The sequence below is a fragment of the Mus caroli genome, unplaced genomic scaffold, assembly GCF_978045245.1.
Source record: "Mus caroli unplaced genomic scaffold, Mus_caroli_1 scaffold_8, whole genome shotgun sequence".
Taxonomy (NCBI): domain Eukaryota; kingdom Metazoa; phylum Chordata; class Mammalia; order Rodentia; family Muridae; genus Mus; species Mus caroli.
In genome coordinates this window covers 5,960,001-5,981,492 of record NW_028227263.1, presented here as the reverse complement: position 1 = coordinate 5,981,492, position 21,492 = coordinate 5,960,001, and the positions used below count along the sequence as shown (strand labels likewise).

Here is a 21,492-nt window from a genome sequence, read left to right as displayed (position 1 = left end):
GTCTGGGTACATGCAGCATGGGGGTGAGGGTGGGGTGAGAGTGGGGCGGGAGGAGAGCATGTTCCCGCTGTTTAGCTCAGCCACACGGATTTTATTCTGTGAGTAATAAACTTGTTCTGAGAACACTTCTTTTGGGTCCGGGGGCTCTGGAAGACAGGCACCTGCTTGCTGGAGCAAACATCCACATATGCCAGTATATGCCAGTATATGCCAGTAGAGGAAGGGCAGCTGACCTTAGACTGTAAGGACCTGTTGCACAGTGGGAATTTGTGGTCTGAAGATAAACTGAGGTTATGTGGTAATTAGAATCCCTTTTACAGGTGGTATGTTGGTGTAAAGAAGGTTGAGAGCCTAGCCTGGGGAGTAACAATCGGAAATTTTGATCTTTCCATACAGGGCCATACAACTTTAAAAAAAAGAGGTGCGCTGCAGCCAGCAGGGTGCAACAACAACAGTCACCAGCAGGGGGCAACAACGGTCTATAAAAGACTTTCAGAGGCCTTGGCGGGGAACTCAGCATTGCCCCCTCCAGGTTTCTTGTTGCTGTTTGTATGCATGGGCATCTTTGCTTTATTTATTACAGGGAATTCCTTTATAAATTAGATTTGATTTAGTATCACTGATGGAAGAGTGTGCTAGCCTGGCCTGGTGCTACGCCCGGCTCCCCTCCTGTGCCCAAACCGGTGGTGGCTGTTTGCAGTAGCACAAACAGCTTACAACAACCCTTTCTGCGGGGGTGATCAATTCTTTTTCTCCTAAGGATATTTTGAGTGGGTAGAAGTGGATCTTGCACAGGGTGGAACATGGCCATTTCCCCAGCTCTGGTCTGTCCCTATTGCATGTGGCTTCTATGTCTGCAGTCACCGCATGCACCTCCCCTTGTCCGTCTTCCCCGCAGAGCTATGGTAAGTAGACTTCAGCTACTCTGGCCTCCCTCTTCCAACTCACTATAAAATCAAAGGAAGAGCGAAATTTGTAGATGGCTCAGTGGTAAAGGTCGTGCCCTCTAAGGCCAGGACACCAAAAGTTGTTGTAATCCTTTTCTCTTCTCATGCCTGTGGCCAAATTCCCCATAAGAACAATTGAAAGAGGGTGGGGCTTTTGGTTCCCGTTTGAGCCAGATTCCCTGCTGGAATATAAGAGGAGTGTAGCCTCATCTCCTAGCTGACTCTTCTCAGCATTCTCGTCTCCCTCACTCTGCCAGAACGGTCCATTAAGTTTTTCTAGGACTTTTCAGTCCTAATTTACAAACTCTTCCACATTCCTCCTACTAACCAGTTCTAAAGGCCCATGGGCCACATGATCAGGTACTCTTCAGTGCAAATGTCATGTCCACACTGCAGGTCATAGTGCAGTGTCCACACTGCAGGTCGTGGGCTTCTGCTGACTCTCAGCAGTGGTCTGAACATAGCCTCGGAGCTGCCGCTGTGCACAGGACACAGGCTTGGCCTTGTCCTCATAGGAGTCTGACCAATCAGGAGGCAGATGCCACACACCCCCTAAATCCTGCCAACACAGGCTGGCATTACCACCACACCAGGAGCGCATCAAAAGGGCTCAGAAAGCAAGGCTGGTAGACATAGCTCAAGACTGGGGACACAGGTAAGGGGAAGAACTCAGTGGATTTGGGGACTAAATCTGGCCACTGGGCAGAGGAAGCACATTTATAGCCCTGGGCCATGACTCTGTCTTTCAGGATAACTGGACTCAGGAAAGAAGCCAAAAAGAAGAGCCCAAGGAAGGCAGTCTTGACTGTGTGGCCAATTGTCCCAACACTGCTTTTTACAATAGCCCCATGTTCAGGAAAAAAGGAAAAGGGCATTGCTGAAACTATGAGGGAAGATGGACGCGTTCTGGTGCTTCACTGGTGGTGTAGGCTGACTAGTTAATGTTCCCCTCCCCCATCCAGGCTCATGTGTTTGAACACTGGTTCGGAGCAGGTGGCACTGTTTTGGGAGGTTGTAGGACCTTTAAGAGATGTCACCTTGCTCATGGGATCCAGCTATTGAGGACAGGCTGTGTGTGAGGTTTTTGCAGTCTGGCCATACTTCCTCCCTGCTCCCTGCTTCCTGTTCTAATGAACAGACTGTGTAGCGAGCCATCCCAGATGCACACTTTAGCTGCCTTCTCACAGCCTGGCCCCCATGCCTTCCCTCTGCAGTGCACTGCAGCCTGAAACCATGAGCCAAAATGAACCTTTCAGTTCTGAGTCGCTTCTAATCAGTCCAGAGCGACGAGAAAGGGAACTCAAACCACCAGTGGCTCAGAATTGCCAGCAGTTGCCATGGGAGGCCCGACAGAGACGCTGTCTCCTGTCCAACAAGAGAGGGGATGGCCTGCCCATATCCTCTGGTGACATTATACTACAGTGTAATGAGTCTTGTAACTTAGAAATCCCTTTGCTGAAGCCGTCTGCACCAGGGTTGGAACGTGGTTGAACTGAGAACCACATACGTCCTCTAACGTCATACGCTGAAATCCAACTCCCCGGGTGATGGTTATTAGCAGAAGGGATGTTGGGAAATGAGCCAGCGCAGTGCAGAGTTGGAGCCTCAGGACGGAACTCTGCCCCATAAAGGAATACAAAGGAGCGCCTTGCCTATTCTGTCATGTGAAGTGGTGACCTTTGAACTAGGCAGAGACACTCACTAGACACCAACTTCAACACCAGCTTCTACACCATGAACAAGAAATCCCCACTTCTTGGGCCTCTCTGCTGTGGTATTTTATCACAACTAAGAGAACCATCCACTCTTAGCTAGTGGTCATACACAGACCGCTGTTGTACAGACCTCCCAGCTGAGGCCTGTGTAGCTCCGAGTCCTCAGTGATACCGAGCTTCATGTGCCCTGTTCACTGTGTTGTTTGTTCTAGAGCACACAGCCAGAAGCAGGTGAAGGACCGCCAGGTTCCTGCCAGCCACCCCTTGGTCAGCAGGGCTGAGCCTCTGGCCCCTCCTCTGGCAGGAGACACACTCCATGCTCTGCTTCTCTGGGGATGTTACTGTGTGCCTCTAGGACATCATCGTGGAAGTCACTTACGGTTCAAACGACCTCAGGTGCTTGAGGCCCATCTGTGTGGCATTCTGAGAACACGCCATGGTGACCTCATGGTCGTGAGCCATGTAGGCGAAATGGGTGAGGCGTGTCAGGGTCTGCAGCTCCACCAGATGGTCGGACCAGTTGCACTCGGAGGCCATCTTCACCACCTTACCAGCGTGTGACGCAGGGGAGAAGGACATCGCATTAGTGACAATGACTGCCTAGTGGTCTGTGGCCCTCGACAATGACCACGCTGCCAGCCCAGTGAGCTCCATCAATCCCGTGTTACTTGCGCATGGCTTAGCATGCATGCTGATAGGGATTACTAAGCATATGCAGTTCCAGATAGACCACACCCATCTGTGAAGCCAAGCTGCAATGTTTGCTACTGATCTCAGCTGCCTCATTCTCACCGCTCTCCCAGCACACGGCCACCTCTAGACCAAGGACAAGGTATAGGTATGCCTGACCTCTCATATGCCTCTGTCTGTGCTGAGGTCTTGGGATGAAGGGGACCACAGTCAGGCCACTGAGAGAAGCATTCTCTTCACACTAATATAAAGGATGGTGCCATACAGAGGCCAGACATGTGTGCTTTGAGAGAAGGCAGCTGCAGGGATACAGTGGGAACCGCAGTGCCGATGTGGATGTGGGTTTGAGTTCTGACTGCCTCGGGCAGGATCCCAAGCCTCAGTTTCCTCATCTTTCCTGGATGGGGGTTGCTGAGTGACCTCCTGGAATCCCTGGGGAGACTCACCTGAACTAGCGGGGGCACAGTGAAGTCCATGAGGCCCAGCCCGTTGCATGAATACATCTCAAGGGCAACTAGGACCCTGGTCACAGAGCTGATGTCTTCATTGGTACTCTGGAAGGATGGATAGGGTTGAGAACCCAGGCGCCCAGGGAACAGTGCAGGAGGAAGCGGTGGAGACCTGAGCCCCTTTTGAGATAAACCTGTGCAATATTGGTCTCGAGGAACAGCCAGACCCCAGTATTTGGAATGTTGATCTCCTAGGCTATTTTGGGAAAGTTAACCTCTTCATTATCCTCTTAAGCAGCAAGGCCCAAAGTCTACACTCCTGGGCCTTGAAGGCAGTGTTGTCTGGCTTCTAAGGAGGACTTTCTAGAGGGAGAAAACTGTCGAGTCCTGGTTGCTGGTACGGGATGTCTCATCAACCCCTTCTGCCTGGCCCCAGCATAAATGTCCCTTCCGCCCCCCCCCCCCCCGCTCCTCATTGAGATTAACTTACTGCAGAGTGAGGGGCATGGTGGGGATGCTTGAGTTCATACAGTTCCCTTCTTCCCAGACCTTGCTCCCATAGTCCTTTGTGTCTGGGGGAGGGGAAGGTGGGGTGCCAAGGAGATGACTCTGTCAATGAGTGTCAGTAAGAGTGGGTGGCACCCCCAGAGGCCCAGAGCTCAGATCTGGTGGAGACTTGTTGTCTTAACTTGCAAGATCAGCAATTTTGGTGATGGTAGAGAGCAACCTCAGACCTCACTAGGTGGAAATAGTCCCTTCCCAGCAAATACGGTCATATCTAAGACCATAAAGAGAACGATGGGAAAGGCAGTGTGTGGGCAGGTCCTAACGCCTTCAGCACCTACCTGCTCATCGGTGCCTAGCCGCTGACCAATCTGATGCTGCAGTAGCTGCTTGGCCTTCACCCAGGTGGCAATGAGGTGCTGCCGGACATTGGTGGGCACGATGTCCTCCGGCACATTCCCATTAGTGAGGTTCAGTGCAAATTCACAGACCTAAAACAAGTGTATCTTCACCACAAGGCAAATCTAAGAGGAGACCTTGAGCCCTCCCTCCTTCCTCCGGCCTTCCCCTGCCCCCCTGGGCTGCAGGGTATAGTTACCTCCACAGCTGCTCTGATATCTGATAGAGCCGAAGACTCCAGTGGAGCATGAACCAAGATAGGGCGCACATTCTTCTTCGACTTTTCAGGTGTCTGGGTGGGAATCCAGCTCATGATCAGGCCTCGAGCAAGGGCATTACAGAGCATGACCAGCATGACTGAGTCCCTGGAGGGTGACATGAGAGCTGTGACAGCCCAGCAGGACAGTGCTCAACCCATGCAGCCTGCTCTCCCTCTCTCCCTCCTTCCCTCCCTCCCTCCCTCCCTCCCTCCCTCCCTCCCTCCCTCCCTCCCTCCCTTTCTTTCCTTCTTGTCAGGTCTCACTATGTTGCCCTGGCTAGCCTGGAACTCACTTTGGAGACCAGGCTAGCCTCAAACCCTCCCCAACACAAATGCTTTCAGATTTCTAACTTCTCATTCATCTAGAGTCAAAAACAAACAAGCACGTAGTCTTGAAATCCCACCCTCTCCCCACCTCCAGCCCAAGGTGTGAAGAGCTCAAAGCTACTTCACAGCAGTGTCTGGGCCTATGCTGGCCTCTTTGCGATGGCTTGGAGCAGAGCCAGCTGTGGGGCAGCGAGGCAGGTGTGGGTCCCGGGGACCATGGAGGTCATGTTGTCACAGTACAGGCTGAGAGTGTCCTCTATGCACAGGCCTGACCCACGCCAACTTGTCTCTCCTTGCTCTCACAGCGGTCACACCTGACACCTGCAGCTATGACTCTCCAACATAAACACTTGTGGGTATCCACACCCACCCTGTGTATCCAACGATCTTGATGATGCTCAGGAAGTGGAATAGGGAGTCCACCAGCTCTTTCTGCCTCCCAGCCAAGATGAGATGCCGGTTGTGGTTCAAAACGTAGACCACGGCGTTCTGCACAATCCAGGATTCTCCTAACTCCTGCCCAATTTCTGCAGCGCGCATCCAGTTGTTCATGGCATACTGTGACAAGTTTTCTATCCAGGTTCTGAAACAAGACACCATGCAGCGGTCAGCTCAACCGCCGAGCCTCTACCTTCCCTATCCCATACACCACTGCTGGTGTGAGGGTGGGCTCTCCTGGTCATCCCCACTCCAGTTTTCAAGGCATCTCAGTCTGGTCAGTCATCCCTGTACAGGCCAGGAATTCAGGCTCTAGAGGGACCGTCTTGGTGCTGCTCTGCTCACGCATGTCCCCAGATGCCCCTTATCACACCTGGGCCTGGTGAGGTCCTATCCGGGTACCAGCAGCTCCCTCTCACAGCTCCTCTCATGCTATGAGTCTCACAGGCCCTTCTCATAGCTCCCTGGTTTGAGGAGGAGCGCTGACCTAAGTAAGCGCTCACCCATGCTGCCTCCTGCCATGCCTGTATCTGCCCTCACCTCCTGGCTCCGCATCTTTCTGTAGTTGTGAGAGCCTTGGGTGCATATCGTTTGCTGGGTGGTTGGTACCTAGAGTGGGCAACGAAGCCGCCCACCACAGCGGGCACCATGGAAGGGATTCTCTCCCATCAGCCTAGGCTGGGTAACTTCTTCCCATCAGGGGCCAAGTGGGTATTTTAGTGAGTTGCTAATGACTCTAGTCTTCTTCTTTTTGTTTGTTTTTACAGTTGTTTGATTTGGGCAAGCCACTCTCAGCTCTAGCTGCATACAAACATCCTGGGCTAGAACATGTATTATCTTGCTTCATCTACAACTGGGGCTGGGCAAGGGAGGCGGATTCTCAGTCACTTAAGTGTACAGTAGTGGTTCTCAACCGTCCTAATGCCAAGGCCCTTTCATACAGTTCCTCATGTTGTGGTGACCCCAGCCAGAGCATTATTTCCATGGTTTCTTCATAACTAATTTTGCTACTGTTACAAACCATAAAGCAAATATCTGACATGCAACCCCCAAAGGTGTCATGACCTATGTAGGTTGAGAACCACTGGTCTACGGGGTGGCTAGGACTCCCACCCACCTGTACGTGATCCACTCTGAATTGCTCTCTGGTGGTTCAGGCACGTAGCCGGCTGGGTGTTGGCTCAAGTCCTCAGGAGGAATGGCCTGGTTGTTCAGCTGTACACCTTCTGAGCGCAGGAGGTGGACAGTGGCCTGTGAGGAAGAACACAGAGAAGTCACAGCAAGGCAGACCCCAGCATTGGGGGGGGGGCAGGGAGGGGGACTGGGGATGGGACACACGGCAAAGCCTCCTCCCTGAAAAAGCCAAACACAAGTTAGAAGGATCGTGTGCTGGATTTGCATACCCCACCCCCATCTGCCTCAACACCCTGCCAGTTCCAGAGTCTCACCAAGGGAGGAGCTTATTTCAAAAGCACAACCCTTGCCCATTATCATATCATACTTCTGCTGGAGGGCAGAGCAGTCTCCGTGTTCTCCTCTGGCAGCTAGCCAACTGCTCATCTCTCTGAAGCCTCTTACACTGGCTCTGCCACTTTAAAGGCTACAAAGCCTACCTGGCAGGGGGATGGGTGGGAGGACGCGGGTCAGGCCAGCCCTACACTGGTAAAACAGTTAGTCAGTCTCAGCCACTGGTCTCCAGCGTATCAACTCTGGGCTCTGCCATCTGGCAGTTTTATCTTTGGTCATGTTGTTGTCCCAAGTCTTTAATGGAATAAACAGGTGTGTGCCTCAGCCCCCGGCTTTGTGTCCACTGAGTAAGACCAAAGAAATTGTTGTAGCCATTGTGAGGGTAAAACAGTGCCTCTGGCATTGGCCCAGGCATGGCAGCAGAGAGCTCACACTCAAGGGCTTTGGATACAGCTGGGTCACAATGCATGCAGTTAGTTTGGGGCAGGGCCAGCACTGGGTCTCAGCATCCCAGTCTGGAAGGGAGCAGGCCCATTAGAGATGGGAACCACGAGCCAGCCCAAGCCTCTGCTGGGTCCATGGAGTCACAGGGCATATATCTCATCTCCTTCAAAAGCTTCCTAAACCAACACCAAGTTCAATCCTCAAATATGACTTCACACCCAGACTGCAGAAATAATCCCCCCCCACACACACACAAATATGCACCAACACACACCATGCTGCATCTCAAGTCACACTTTTTCATGCAGTCCTCAGGAACTGAATTGACTTTCTGTCTCTACCATGTGGTTATGTTTGGGGCGCGCAAAGGGTGCCCTTACAACAAATCTCTCTGGTGTGTTAATGGCCACAGCAGCACTGGCAGCTACAATGGCTAAGACCTTCCTGACACACCTCAGCGCTGATGAACAACACCTTTGCGATCTTCCTCAGCAGGTCAGGGGGCATCTGCTTATGCACGGTCATCTCAGAGGGAGCCCAGTCAGTCATGGAGCCCTCAGTGATTTTCTTCTTCCTCCCTGAGGGAACAGCAGCAGGGAAAGGGAGATTCTTTTTCAGCAATCAAAACTTGTCCCAACTTTCTGTGGGATAAGCCCTTCAGGAAGGACAGCATAAACCTGTATCCTTCTGATCATTACAGCAGCCACTACTGGTCTGCTGTAAGCACAGCCACCATGAAATGGTGCCATGTACACGTGGAATCTGTACAGTCCTGTCCTGAGCTTTGAGCAATCTGTAGTTGACTGTAACAGTGACTGCAGAGTGTGCACTGTGTGGATCGCTGATGAAGGGCAATGTTCAGAGGATAAAGGTCAGGAAGCAGGCTGCATGTCATGTGCTCAGCACTGATGCTTGCTTCTTGCTGCAGATATTTCCAGGCCTTGGTGGGTGGCCCTGTGGCTATGAAGTTCACAGATAAAGGACTGACTGAATACATACTCAGAAATGTTGCTCTCTGTGACAAGACTCCTCTAAACCCAAACACATGACCAGGGCGCTTCCGAGAGGTGGCCAGTGGCTCTGTGTTGCTTGGTGTTCCTTGGTGGGACCTACTGGTGATGCCACTGAACTCACGATGGCCTGAATCTCAGCCTACCCACATGCCACATGCTCACCCTTACCCACTTGGTAAGGATGCGTACCTCGTTTTAGCTTTGTGGACCTCTTTGCTTTGACGTTGTCATAGAGGAGGCAAAATCGGGATGCTGTGCGACAGACATCCCACACGTCTTGCTGCCAGGCAACCTTGGCCAGCTCCGCCCAAATCACAATTCTGCTCCTCAGGACCCAGGTGGTGAGAAGGAAACACAGGTGAAATTAGGAACACCTGCAAGGGCTGTTGGGGGGGGGGGAGCCACCATACAGGGCCAGGTGTCAATCAGTGGCGGCTTGGGACATGGAAGTGCACCTGGCTGAGGCTGTAAGTGGGGAGGGGGTCCTGCAGAGTTGGGTGATGCAGGGGGTCAGAACTCAGGGGTCAGAGCTGGAATAATTCCTGGGGTAAGGCCCAGAGGCCAGAGCTAGGCCTGTCCCCAAGGTCACGTACAGCTCTCTCCCCACTATCAGTGGTTCTTTTGGTCATTTAACAATGAGAAATGCTCCCACATAAGTCATTTCCCTACATGTGGTATGGGTGGCTGTCCCTGGGTTGGGGATTCCTGTGGTGGCCTTGGCCAGCATGACCTACTAAGTTGTTCCCCAAGAGGAAGCCACATCCTCAGCATGGGGGCTACATGTGGAGCACCTGTGGCTTGTGTCACCTGTCCTGGGCTCCCAGGCAGCTGTGAACTTGGTGCCTGGATGAAGGTCTCAGCTGGCAGACCCTCCTTGCTGGCCCACCTGTCTTTGTCATTCTCATATCCCAGACGCCGCAGGTGTCCAGCAGCTTTGTCCACAGAGAGGATGTGATGTCGAGCTTTCGCACAGAGGTAGGTGAAGCGGCCCTTGATCTTCCCAATGGAAACTGAAAGCAGAAGATAGCCAAAATGAAAATATATAGAATAGCACTGCTGTGCCTGGCAAACAGGTATACAAATGAAGTTTGGGTAGCTGAGCTCATCTATGAATGTGAAGAGGCCCCATCCCCAGTGTATTCCCAGTGTATCACCAGTGCATCACCAGTGCATCACCACTAGTGCATCATCACCAGTGCATCATCACCAGTGTATCACCACCGCTGTATCACCAGTGCATCATCACCAGTGTATCACCACCGCTGTATCACCAGTGCATCATCACCAGTGTATCACCAGGGCACCATCAGCAGGGCACCATCACCAGGGCATCATCACCAGTGTATCACCAGGGCACCATCAGCAGGGCACCATTAGCAGGGCACCATCACCAGGGCATCATCAGCAGGGCACCATCACCAGGGCACCATCAGCAGGGCACCATCACCAGTGCATCATCAGCAGGGCACCATCACCAGGGCACCATCACCAGGGCACCATCACCAGGGCATTACCAGTGCTTTTGGACCAGCAATGACATTGAGCTATTATGGAGTGAGTGGAGCCATCAGTCATCAGATACAGTGAAGTGGAAACTTCTGGCTTAAGTCAAAGGATGTTTTGCTAGGGCACACAGGGGAAAGGATGTCTTGCTAAAGCAGACACATGAAAGAATGTTTCCCAAAATAGACACAGATGAAAGGATGTCTTGCAGACACGTGAAAGGACGTGTGATGTAGAAGTAAAAATATGACCCCACAGAGAGGTTCCTGCGGCAGCTTGCCGCTTCCATGGCCTTGCCTTGGGCCATTTGGTGAGCATTGCAGTTTCTTCAGGATTGAACTACAGCTTCCTGGTGTCTGCTTGCTGAAAGGCCTGGACTGTAGCTGCTGGTTAGTGTCTGGTGTTTCCCTGCCTAGAGGACTGATCTGCAGCTGCTAAGTCATATTTGGTGTTTGCTACAGGACTGAACTGCTGGCAAAGAATATTAAGCTCACCCCCTCCCCCCGCCAGAGAACTGTTGTTGAGCAGGTCCACTTCCCCCACATCCTAATAACTTTCCTCTTCCACTGCCTCTGCTGAGTGATGGGCAAGAAAATGGATATAAAAATAAAATATGCAAAATATGTACTGTGGGCTCAGTAGCACCAGGTCCCTGACCTGCCCCCACATCCTGTCCTCTCGGGCAGTGCCCACTGTCCACTTCCAATCCCAGCAATCCTTCTCTTTCATGTAGAGGCTTTCAACTCTCTTCGGATCTAAGATGAATACCTACCCAAAGCTCAGCTTCATAGTGAGAGTCAGCTGCCCAGTGCAGAGGCAGGCACAGGAGACACCAGATAGGAAGTTGGGGATTGGGCCTATGTGCACGCCTTTCAGGTGGTACCCTGCCTCCTCTGTGCTTCCCTATATAACACAGGTGTCTACTTGCTGGGGTACCCTACTTTCTGGAGCCCCTACCTTAGCAAGTCTCAGAATCTCCTGCAGGTACCAACTTGGCACTATGTCCTCTGGTGAAAATGCAGACTTGGGGATAGTTGTTTATGTTCATCTAATAAAATGAACCAACCAAGTAAGACAGACCATCCGTGTGATGTCAGCCGACCAATGGCTGCTCAGACTCATAAGGGTCAGAATAAACCATGAGCGATGCAAATGCCAAAGCAGATGGTGGCGTAAGACAACTCATGGGCCTGAAAGGCGATTTCCAAGGCTTCAGTCATCCTAGCCTAGGGCTGGGACTCCATCCTCCCCATCTTGTGTCTTGCCTGGGACTCACAGCATGGACTACAGCCAACGCAACTTCAGTCTGTCATCTCTGAAGCTCCAGTCCCTATAATTGTTTCACCAGAGCTGTGCTGTGCTGGGGGGAGCTACAGGAGAGTGCCCCCACCAACTAAGACTTGCCTGCTGCTCTAGCAACAGTGGCGCTGCCTATTTCTAGCCAGAGTTGCTGGTTTGGCCCTGAGAGCTGGGCTCAGCAGCCACAGCTAGGGTAGAGCGCTACCTTTTTCTACAGTGGAAACAAAGTAAGTGGGGCAGGTAAGTGAAATCAACTTAGCTTTGATCCAAAGAGCACCCCAGGACTGCTGTCTCCATTCTCCAGATGGCACTATAGGCTGAATTAGGTCTCCATATAAACTGTTTCCAAGTTCTATCCCCAGGATTCCAGAATAAACCCTTCTTTTCAAGAGATGGGGTTTGAATAGGTGATAAGGTTGAAGAGAAGAGACCATTGGAAGGGGGTGGGTCCTGTTCAGTCTGATCCTTATATAGAGAGGATAGTGAGGTTGACATGTAGGACAGTCAGTGGGGATACAAGGAAAATATGACCATCTATAAGCCAAGGAAGGTGGTATCAAGAGAGACTAGCCCACCACATCGCCATCACAGATGTCCAGCCTCTAGAACAGCAAGCTTAAGTCCTGGGTGTAGTATTCTGCTACTAAGAGCCACTTGCAGACACAATCCCTCTCTAGTGCTTCCAGTGATTAATAAGGCATGTCACAGCAGAGTCAAGGGCGGTGAGTTCGAGGACAGCACTTACCTTTGGCCTCATTCTCGCTGTCCAGCACAATCTGGAAGGTGTCGGGGGCAAGAGCCAGGCCTGCATTCACCAGGATTGCACGCTTCTTCCGGGCACTGTCTTTTGGGGTGGCTTTCTTTGCCTGCAGACAGGGTGACGTGCATGATATCTGAGGCCCCCCTCCCCTGGGACAGCCGAGACTCTTGATGTGGTCTATGGTTTCACCCTCAGGCAACGCAGCTCCCACAGGCTTCCTGGATGCCATACAGACCTTGGCTAGCTGAGCCTGGGCATCCTGCTTGGGTCTAAATGGTCCCTTGGGCTCTCTCTGACCCAAGATTCCCCCTTGGTCTTTCCATTAGAAGGTTGATCCCACAATGGGTTAGGTCTGTACCTGTTCAATGGCCATAGTGGCCTTGTCTTCAGGACGATCAGGAGACTGGTACAGCATGGTACCCAACTGCAGCCGGCGGTAGGTTATCTTGATCTTGTCCTTGTAGATACCTAGGCTGTCCAGTCTCATGGCCTTCTGCATATGCTCAATGGCGGGCTCCACCCGGTCATCATCCTGCTCAATATAGGCCATCTCCATGTGCACTTGGCAGCGCAACAGGATCATGAGACTAGAGGTAACAGCACATGAGAGGGAGCTGTGGCGGGCTGCTAGGGAGCCTGTGGGACTTTTGTCCAGTTGCCAGCAAGAGGTACAGAATGACCCCGCTTTCCAACCTCTTTCCTATCTTGTCTTGAAACCTCGCAAAGGGAGAGAAAAATTGTAATGGTTGCTACAGACTCCTGGAAATAAGCTCACCCAGGCTGAGAAGAAGCCGACAGAAAAGGGTTCACGTAGTACTCCCTGCTATGATGTGAAAACAGGGCATGCTGAGCTTTCCTGTTGTCACCCAGATGTCACAGCTACCCTGCTGTCCACTGCAATGGACCCCTGTCTCCTGGAAGAGACTTGGTGGCAATGCTGTGGTCCACTGTCTTTGACTGATGGATACACTGGACATTTGCCCAGGAGGCTTAGCCACATTTCTGGCTAATTATAGCCAAGGATGGAGAAGCCCCTGCATATGAACAAAAGCATTGTGCAGTAGTGATGGAGGGGCTACCTCAAGCACTGCCACAGGATGCACAGCTCACAATCCACAGACTGCTGGATGGAGATGCTCTAGTGGCCGGTAGCTCACTGACTTTCTGCCAAGACGGAGAAATAAAAGTGATCGCAGCATTCCCACTACCTTAGGGGGGACGTACATATGGTGAGGCTGTGTAGAGAAGCAGAGAGGGCCTGTGGTATGAGGCGTTGGAGCTCTGCTACCCACAGGAGCAAGAACCTGGTGCACCATGGTGTCTACTGTGGATGGAGTAAGAGGGGCCCGTGTGAATCTTGCTGGGAGCAGATAGCAGGGGGCATTCATAGACAGAAGTCCCCAGGGGCTGGGGGGCAGAATCTGGGTTCTGATGCTGGACAGCATGAAATCTGGGTCCCCTGGACAGAAACTCACAAGAGAAGTGGCCGTGAGCCACGTGAGAGGCAAAGCAGATGGGCACAGTGTTGCCTGAGTTGAGCAGGCAGCAGGCAGAGCCTGGGCTTGCCAAACAGCAGGGATCTTTGTGCCTCTGTCCCAGCAAAACACAAAGCTCAGCCTGAAGAGAGCCTGTTTCATGGGAATATTCCCTCCGGGATGGGTGTGGGGAGCACTTGGGCCTCCAGAGATGTGCTAGAGCAGAGGTGGACCAGCCAGGGTGACTTTTAGGCTACCAACCAACGTTGAGCTGACCACCAAAACAAGAACACCACTTCTTTGAGAATGGCAACACTCATGGCACTTGCCTGTAATCACAGTGCTTGGGAAGCAGAGGCAGGAGGATCATTGCAAGTTGGAGGTTAACCTGATTTATATAACAAGTTCAAGGCTGGTCAAGGCTTCATTGTCTACAAGCTATGTAGAACCCTGTGTTAAACAAACAAAAGATGCCAAGACTTTGTAGGTTCCCACCTGCAATGCTTAGTACAGAATCATCAGTCACTGTCCTGGCAAGAGATGGAAGAAGATAGCACAAGGTCAGGACCCAGATAGGCTGGCTTTGGGGGTTTGCAAATAAACCTTCTCAAATAGATATACATGTCACAAAACTGCTCACATACAAAGGAAAATAGTGGTGACACGGAAACACTGAACTAAAAGCCGTGGTAAGTGAGAAGAGGACCATCCTAGCCAAGTATGATGGTGGAGCATGGGACGAATGAGCCGTGTGAATTGGGGAGCGGGCCTGGATCAAGAGTGAGGGCTAAACATGTCCAAATCCCAAAAAATCTCATCTTGAAATTGGCAGGAGTAGGATTGTGTGCTCTTGTCTCTGTCTCTGTCTCTGTCTCTGTCTCTGTCTCTGTCTCTCTCTCTCTGTCTCTCTCTGTCTCTCTCTGTCTCTCTCTCTCTCTCTCTCTCTCTCTCTCTGTGCCTACATGCTTCAGTGCACATAGCCTTGCAACCCCGACTTCTACCACCGTTGAGGTAGTCACATAGCCGATGGCCATATTACAGGTTTAGCTTCATCTCTCCCTATAAGGACACGCCCAGCAAGCACCTGAAGTTCCTCTTCATGTAAATGGAGCATTCCCAGCACCTAGGTACCACCCCATAATGTACACTCATCCCCCAAACTGCTACCCACTCCCCCAGGTTGATATAGCCCTTATTATCCCAAATAATGAGACCTGTAGGCTATTTCTTCCCAGCACTCAAGCCAGTTCCTGCCAGTTCCTGTGAACCTGCCCAGATAAGCCTTGTTCCTTCCATTCTGGCCCAGCCCAGTACACGGTCACACCGAGGACAGAAGCAGAACAGGGCCAGCTGCAGAGAGGACGGCCAGGAAGATCATGAGTCTGGAAACAGAAATGGGCTGATTGGAAGAGTCAAAACAAAAAGGATGTAAAAACTGAACAGTCCCCAGGAGCTGCAAGAAGCACTCCCATATTCTGCATGTGTATAGCTAGTATCCCAGACAGTGGAATGTATTCAAAGAAACAATAGCTAAAAATTCCTCAAATCTGATGAAAGTGTCATTTAACATTCTGAAATTATATGAACATTTTAAAGGCTCCTGCGATATTATAACCAAAATGCTAAAAAAAAAAATTAAAAGAAATGCTTGAAATTCAGAAAAGATGCACACAGGGAACCACGCTGCAGTGGACTTCCCATCAGAGACCCTGGAGACGAGACAGAAGAAAGAAGCCCTTCCAGGCATTTAAAGAATGCCACACCTGCCAACCCAGCATTCAATAACAAACACATTCTCTGAGGCTGAGATGGTGTGGGATCAGTGCAGATCAGCAGAGCTGAGGGTTTCCATCAGCCATGTCCTGTTCTCCAGGATGGCCACCTCCACCTCTGCCACCCACCCCAAGCTGCTCTGAGGAAGGAGGAGATGATCCTGGAATTTGCAAAAATGAGGTGAACATAAGAGGCCATGGTTTTCCTAGAACGAAAAGGTTGCTGGCAATAGGCATAGGCTAGCTGTGGGGCATAAGGCTGGCATCTCCATGGATGGAGAGAAGGATGATGGGAACTAAAGTGCCCCATGCAGGCTGTGTGAGGTAAAGGAGGCTTCTGCAGTGGCCTTCGAGGAGCCTGTCTCCCTAGAGATACATAGAAGTAAGAAAGAAGGAAGAGAGGATTCTAGAATATACAGCTATCTCCAGGGGACAGAGCAGTGGCAAAATTGAGAGAGGAAGGGCATATTGGTGAGTATCCAAGCTGCTTACTTCAAAGCAAGGACTGGTAGGCATGTTGTGGAACAGTGGTTACGGGGAGCAGGCATGTTGGGGTCTGCATCAAACAACATAGACTGCCTGCTGGGCCAGCCATGCACATGGCCCTAGTGGAGAGTCCATTTGCCAGGGTGGAGGGGATGAGTCAGCCTCACACCCTGGCTGGGACCTGCAATGCTCCTTTCCCTGGGATCGTCACAATGGACAAAAAATCAGGATGTACAGCATGAGCCATGTGACCACCCAAGCATGGTGACACTGTGCTCTGGGGAAGGGCTCACTCATTTCAGTCCAGGCGTAGAGACTGTCTCTGACTGAAGACCATCCCAGGATATAGTCAACCAGACAAGCATCCCCCAGGGCCTGGATGATCTCACTGTTGATCATGGGAACCAAGGCAAGTAGCTCTATCAGAGACGCTGGAAAGGGATTTTAGAAAGACGCCTCAACAACTAACTCAGAAAGCCAGTATGACCTCTGAAGTGGTGACTTCTAGTTCTTTGGGAAGTCAGTTGTATCAAATGATGACTTGCTGGGGCACACAGGTGAAAGGATATCTTGTCAAAGCAGACGTGGGAATTTTCCTGAAGCAGACACAGGTGAAAAGATGTTTTGATATAGGAAATATGTGAAAGGGCCTTTGATGAAGGAGTATAAATCTGACCCCACAGACAGTGGGAGATGAGCACTGAGCTGCGGTTTGGTTTTCTCCACCTAGCTATTCTTCACTAATGACATGCATTGGTTTGTTGAGCTCAACTTGTGGTAACTCCGCCATTGAGAGAAATCTGCCCAAGAACGGATATGAGGTTCCTATGGAATTTCCACGGCCTCACCTCAGACTGGTTGGTGTTCATGCCTGGTGTCTGCCTGCTGAAAGGACTGGACTGTAGCTGCCGGTTCATGCCTGGTGTCTGCCTGCCTAGAGGACTGCTCTGCAGCTGCTGAGTCATATTTGGTGTTTGCTACGGGACTGAACTGCTGCCAAAGAAGATGGAGCTCGCCCCCAGAGAACTGTTGCTGAACAGGTCCGTGTTCCCCCGTCCTAATAACTCTTCTCTTCCACTGCCTCTGCTGGATGCTGGGCTAGAGGAGAGGTTGAACCCTTATTAAAAGTAGGTAGCAAAAAAATTCATGCCTACAGACCTCGGTGTCAAACTGGCAGAGATACAAGATCTGAGCCGGCAGGCCACAGAACAGAGAGATGCCCATCACCGGCACAGGAAAGATGCTCGCTCACAAAGGGAAATGAAGAGCACCCACTGTCGCATACAGACATTCACCCGCAGTACAGCTGAAGGCAAGAGATCAGTAAAACCATAGATTTGTGCAAATACAGAATGACAGAGACCCTGCAGTACGGTGTGAGCAAAAGGAGGTGCACTTTGAAGAAGGGGTCTCTGGCTTATGATGGTAGCCTGCCCACCACATATCCCCAATGGCCATTGAGAATACATTTACGAGCCTCTCCTCAGATAATCCTACCACCATACTTTGACGGGCAGATAGAGCAGGGACTGTTTATGTTGTGAGGATTCTATATGTAGGTTGCCTAGGTGACTGGAAGGCGTCATCTGGACAAGTGAAACTGGGCTCGTGTACCAGTCTACCGCACAGGTGATGGTGGGAACAGGGTGCACACATCCTGGGCTCTGTTTATAGTACTAAAAAAACCAAACCTCTATCCCAGTTCTCCCCAGACACGGAATAAATGGTGCCCACCTATCAACCTTTTCCAGAATCTCAGCGATGTTGGTCAGCGGCTTCCGGAGGTGGTGCCTCAGGTTGTGCTGCAGAAGGGGCAGGCAGATGTTCCACTGTGCAGTACACAGCACGTGGATGGTCGTGGGGTTACCCAGGCGAATGGCCCGCTGCAGGATGTTGTCCATTCTCTTTATGATGAGTAGCTGCTCCTGTAAGGGGCACAGTGAATGGCTATCTGAGGCTTGCGTGGTGAGGATGGGAAGCCAACCATGGTCACCACCTAGAAGAGCCAGTGCTGGGGACAGAAGTCAGGGGAAATGGCAGATTATGGGGGTCAGACGTTAGCTGTCCCCAGGTCATCAGACCAGGGCCCTGATCCCTCTAAGGATGCCACAACGGTCCTTCCTATCCTGCAGTATGATCCTTCTAAGACATGCTGCAGCTCATTGTGGTTCTTGCATGAGTGAAGTCAGAGTCCATTTATTTCTAACTGGAGTCTGCCTGCTAGGGCTTACATCTTTCATTCACTACCCAAGAAGAATCGCCTCTGGTTTGTGTTATGGGTCCTTTCCAGCAGAAAGGCTCGAGGCTGGACTTTCAGGAGCTGTGATATACACTCACACTCTAAAGCTTTCCTCAAACCTATTCCACACTATTCTGTTCTCAGCCACCTCCCCCAATGGCCCCTGGCTTCCTGCACCCAGTGTCCCCAAACCTAGTCTGACCCCAGTGATGCTCCGGTCTAGGGGACCTCCAACTTGGGCTTTAGGCTTTACCTCGACGGCTCCTCGAAGGTACATTTTGAGCTTGCTTCCCAGTCTTAACGCATCTAATTCACACTCCAGACCTTCCACTTCTAGCAGCTTGCTAGGATCCTGGAGACGCAGATGGAGTTTTGAACACAAAGACATTAATGATGGCAATCATGCACATTCATCAGCCTTAAAGACCCTTAGAACGCCTTGAATCCCAGCAGAAACAGAAACCAGAAAATGGACAATCAGAGAACAGCCCAAAGTAGGGGGAACGTGTAACAAGTCTCAAAAGATACAAAGGGAGAAAGACTTTGTGAGACCTATTTGGGGGGAGGGGTGGGACGCCTCACTGATTTCAGAGGACCTTGAATTTTTCTTTCCTTTTAAACATTGTTTTTCTCTTTTTTTTAAATGCAGGGACTCACACATTATAGCTAAGGTATCCCTGGAGCTCACTCTTTAGCCCAGGAAGCCCTTGAATTCACACCAGTTCTGCCTCAGTTTCCTGAGTGCTGGTATTACAGAAGTGAGCCACCACACGTGATGTGTGCGTGCTTGTGTGTGAGTGTGGAAACCAGAAGGCGCCTTGCGAGGGCTGGCTCTCTTCTCACAGGATGTGGATTCTAGGAGCAAGCCCAGATCATCAGGTTTGATGGCAAGCACCTTTGCACACCGAGTCATCTCACCTGCCTTTGGTTTAAATTTTTTTTTCTTTTATTGAGGAATTCATACATGCAATATAATGTATTTTAATCAAAGTCACCTCCATTTTCTTCCCTCTAACTTATCTCCTATCTCCACCACCTCTATTCCCTTCAAATTTCACATATTGACTTCTAAAAATAATACTTGTCATATATTACATCCCAATTTCAGTTTTCCCTCCCTCCCTTCCTCCCGGTCCCTCCCCTACACCTCCTTTCTCTCTCAGATTCACTCCTCTTCGGTTTTCCTTCCTTTCAGGGGTATCAAGCCAACATGGCATATCATGCTACAATAAGACTAGGCACTTCCTCTCATATTAAGGCTGGACAGGACATCCTAACAGGAGGAAAAGGGTCCCAAAAGCAGGCTAAGGGTCAGAGACAGTCCCTGCTCCCAGTGTTAGGAGTCCTACAGGAAGACCAAGCTACACAACGGAAACATGCAGAGGGCCTAGGTTAGACCCCTGCAGGTTCTGTGATTGTCGTTTTAGTCTTTGTGAGCCACCATGAGCCTAGCTTAGTGGGGTTTGTGAGTTTTCTTGAGGTGTCCTTGGTCCCTCTTGCTCCTACAATCCTTCCTCCCTTTCTTCCGCCAGATTCCTTGAGCTCCACCTAGGGTTTATCTGTGAGTCTCTGCATCTGCACTTATCAGTTGCTGGGAGAAGCCTCTCTGATGACGATTATGCTAAGCTCTAGTCTGCAAGGATAGCAGAATATCATTAGGAATCATTTCATTTTCCTTTTTTTGTCCAGTTGTGTTTGGTTCTATCCCAGGTCTCTGGGCTTTCCAGCCTCTGGGTCTGGCCCTCCAGGCAGAGTCAAGGGTGGGCTCCCTCTCATGGCATGGATCTCAAGCTGGACCAGTCAGTGATTGGCCACTCTCACAATGTCTACACCACCACATCTTGCAGGTAGGACAAATTGTAGGCCAAAGGTTTTGTGGCTGTGTTGGTGTCCCAGTCCCTCCACTGGAAGCCTGGCCTGGTTACAGGAGATTGCCGGTTATGGATCCCTATCCCATTAGCTAGGGTCACCCTCATAGAATCCTGGGAGTTTCCATTGCGCTAGTTTTCTACTTCACCCCAGGGATGGCCCCCAGTTGTCTCTCACTCCATCCTGCCCAAACCTGATCCTTCCTGTTTCTGTCCCCACTTGCCCCCATCCACCTAAAGATATATGGTCTAGTTCCCCTGTCCCGAGAGATTCATCCATTCCCACTTGAGCCCTCTTTGTTACTTAGCCTCTCTGGGTCTGTGGATAGTAGCATGGTTATTCTTTCCTTTAGAGCCAATATCGACTTATAACTGAGTAATACTATATTTATATTCCATGGTCTGGATTACATCACTTAGGATGATTTTGTTTCTAGTTCCACCCATTTGCCTGCAAATTTCATGTTGTTATTCTTTTTAACAGCTGAGTAATACTCCATTGTGCATATGTACCATATTGTCTTTATCCACTATTTAATTGAAGGACATCTAAAAGTTGTTTCCAGTGTCTGGCTGTTATGAATAAAGCTGATAGTTGAGCAAGTGTCATTGTGGTAGGATGGAGTGTCCCTTGGATATATGCCTAGGAATGGCATAGCTGTGTCTTGAGGTAGATTGCTTCCCAACTTTCTAAGTAACCGCTGTATTGATTTCCAAAATGGCTGTACAAGTTCGCACTCCCACTGGCAATGCGGGAGTGTTCCTCTTGTTCTACACCTTCACCAGCATCTGCTGTCACTTGTATTTTTGATCTTGGCCATTCTGACATGTGTTAGATGGAATCTCAGAATCATTTTGAGTTGAATTTCCCTGATGGCTTAAGGACCTTGAACCTTTCTTTAAGGTTTCTTGTCCATTTGAGATTCCTCTGTTGAGAATTCTCGGTTTAGAGCCGTACCCCATTTAGTTGGATTATTTGGTTTGTTGATGTCTAGTTTTTTGAGTTCTTTATTTGTTTTTGATATTAGCCCTCTGATGTTGACTTCTTTTTAATTCACAGAGTCCATTTATTGCTCTTAGCACGTGCATTGGTGTAGAACCATCTACCAGGGTGTGGGTAGCCTCCCAGAGGTGACAGCCCTGAAGAAAACTTCCTCCTTCTCCCAGAAGCCATCAGTTGCCAGTATCTTCCCAGCTAGGCCCGAGACCTTCTGCTCTCCTCACTTCATGTTGAGATTTGTGTCTGGCTTGATCTTGTTTGGGTCTGGTGCAGGCTGACACAGCCACAGCCAGTTCAAATGTGTGACTGCCCAAAAGGCACTGCTTCTTGTAGTCACCTACAGTCTCTGGTTCTTACACTCTTTCCATGCCCACTTCTGCAATGATCCGGGACTTTGGGAAGATGGGATATGATACAGATGTCCCATTTAAGGTTGAA

The 21,492-nt window shown here is 50.6% G+C and overlaps 1 protein-coding gene across 2 annotated transcripts in view; it reads right to left on the bottom strand.

The window, feature by feature from the left end:
• The window catches only part of Cfap46 (cilia and flagella associated protein 46), an 84,478-nt gene that overhangs the window by 47,085 nt on the left and 15,901 nt on the right, over positions 1-21,492 (bottom strand). The window contains exons 10-22 of one of the 2 annotated variants that reach the window (XM_085841190.1): positions 18,440-18,538; positions 17,682-17,872; positions 12,573-12,801; positions 12,200-12,320; positions 9,539-9,662; positions 8,842-8,978; positions 8,093-8,217; positions 6,846-6,979; positions 5,661-5,873; positions 4,904-5,069; positions 4,647-4,796; positions 3,799-3,906; positions 3,042-3,208 (exon numbers count right to left, since the gene is read on the bottom strand). In XM_085841190.1, coding sequence (XP_085697316.1) covers positions 3,042-3,208; positions 3,799-3,906; positions 4,647-4,796; positions 4,904-5,069; positions 5,661-5,873; positions 6,846-6,979; positions 8,093-8,217; positions 8,842-8,978; positions 9,539-9,662; positions 12,200-12,320; positions 12,573-12,801; positions 17,682-17,872; positions 18,440-18,538 — 1,964 coding nt within the window. The remainder of the gene's footprint in view (positions 1-3,041; positions 3,209-3,798; positions 3,907-4,646; positions 4,797-4,903; positions 5,070-5,660; positions 5,874-6,845; positions 6,980-8,092; positions 8,218-8,841; positions 8,979-9,538; positions 9,663-12,199; positions 12,321-12,572; positions 12,802-17,681; positions 17,873-18,439; positions 18,539-21,492) is intronic. The other variant, XM_021167336.3, reaches the window with a different exon arrangement.